This window comes from Hyalella azteca, unplaced genomic scaffold (genome assembly GCF_000764305.2).
Source record: "Hyalella azteca isolate HAZT.00-mixed unplaced genomic scaffold, Hazt_2.0.2 contig12775, whole genome shotgun sequence".
In the NCBI taxonomy this organism is placed as follows: domain Eukaryota; kingdom Metazoa; phylum Arthropoda; class Malacostraca; order Amphipoda; family Hyalellidae; genus Hyalella; species Hyalella azteca.
This window is the reverse complement of record NW_025942722.1, coordinates 2,436-4,134: the sequence shown is the minus strand read 5'-3', so window position 1 is coordinate 4,134 and position 1,699 is coordinate 2,436. Positions and strand designations below refer to the sequence as shown.

Below are 1,699 nucleotides of genomic sequence, written 5' to 3'. Positions count from 1 at the left end.
GCAAGCCACTGGCTGAGGGGGTGACAATACATTAAATGACTACAAACAATAAGGTAGTAAGTGTAAATAAACATGAATCAAGGCACCCAGTCCCACGCTGCAAGCCACTGGCTGAGGGGGTGACAATATGTTAAATGACTACCAATAAGTTAGTAAGCAAAAATATACATGAATTATTGAATAAAAATATATTTAAATTATACTTTCATTAATGATTCACATCTATTTTAAACTGCAACTAATTACAAATACTTTGCATAGGTAATATACTTCAGATTTATAAATTTTCAGCTAACCAAGTCAACTTCATTAGTGAAAGCGTTATTTTTCTAATAATGTTTAATGCAAATAGACTAAATAACACCGACCTGGCGACGCAACAGGTCAGGAGAAAGGAGAGGCTGTTGACCTCCTGCTTGCTGTTCACTGGCTCCATTGCTGCGCTCCAGAACCTCCAACAGTGCAAAGTTCTTCTTCAAGCCCCATACTCCATTGTTGTCTGCACATGAAATGATGTACATTGAAGCTTTCCTAGCTTTGAATAAAGGTTACATGAATAGATAATCAACCCTCTATTTCTATAAAATATTTCATTATAATCAATCATGCAATTGATAACATATGTTTGAAATATTTAGCCAAAATTGAGGAAATTCTAATTGTAATTATGAATACTTTTATACAAATTTGGCCAATGATAAAATCTTTGCACATGTTTTTAACATTCTACATAACTACATCAAACTAATTTAATTGAAATTTTAATGTAGAAATTGCAAAACGTGTAGCTGAGGTTTTTATACCTATAGGAGTAGGCTGCCTATCGAAAGGACAGCATATAACACTATTAACTACAGCAGCAGATGTGGTGCTGGAGCTGCTGGATGCCTCATCAGCAGCAGAAGTCATAGGAAGTCTCAGCAAGCAAGAGTGACATAATGTATGGCCACAGAACAGCAGACGTGGCACTTTATCTCCACCAAGACTGAAGCTCTCTTCACACACTCGACACTCCAGCTAAAATTAAGAAGAAATAAATACATCAAACATTAAATGATTCAAATTTAGTATTTTCAAAATTTCATAAACTAAGTTTGGTATTAATGAGCTATGGCATTATTATGAAGTTTTTAATGAACTTATGATGATGAAATTTGTATTCAATTTACCTGTCTTCCTGATTGCTTGCCAGAGGAAGAAGGCCCAGAATTGAATGTGTGGAATGACTGCTGGGCACAAGCTAGTGGTGAAGCAATCAGAGATTCTTCAGCCATCCTAGTTTCCAAGTCTTAACATATATATTTATATTTTACTTTTGTAAATAATATTGCTGGTCTGGAAATAGAACACTTGTTAAATGAGTCAGTTATATACCGGTATGTAAGTTTGAGGAATGCAGGGCTGGAAAAGTCTTTATTTCTGAAATATCATGGCTCTAATATCATATAATTTCAGTAGGTATGAAATCTCGTGGCTCTAAGCCTCTAATGTCATGTACATATTTTTGTTTGATTGAAAAAATCACAGTTTGCACTCCGCAAACATGTTGTTTCATNGTAATTGATTTCGAAAAGGTCAAATGTGCCCCAATGAATAATTATTTGTGCCCTAATGAACAACTTTCTTTGTTCACGTTATATCTGATTTTTAAATATTATGTTTTACAGATGTGTATAAGAGACAGCAATTTATGGTGAGT

General features: G+C 34.3%; 1 protein-coding gene across 1 annotated transcript; it reads right to left on the bottom strand.

Moving 5' to 3' along the window:
• Positions 1-86: 86 nt before the first annotated feature.
• Positions 87-1,336, bottom strand: LOC108679075 (E3 ubiquitin-protein ligase TRIM23; the record flags this gene model as incomplete). Its single annotated transcript, XM_018167597.1, has 4 exons — positions 1,170-1,336; positions 804-1,017; positions 369-499; positions 87-111 (listed from the first exon to the last, which is right to left on the bottom strand). Coding segments are annotated over exons 1-4 (475 nt in total), but the record flags the coding sequence as incomplete, so codon positions are not given.
• Positions 1,337-1,699: the final 363 nt, after the last annotated feature.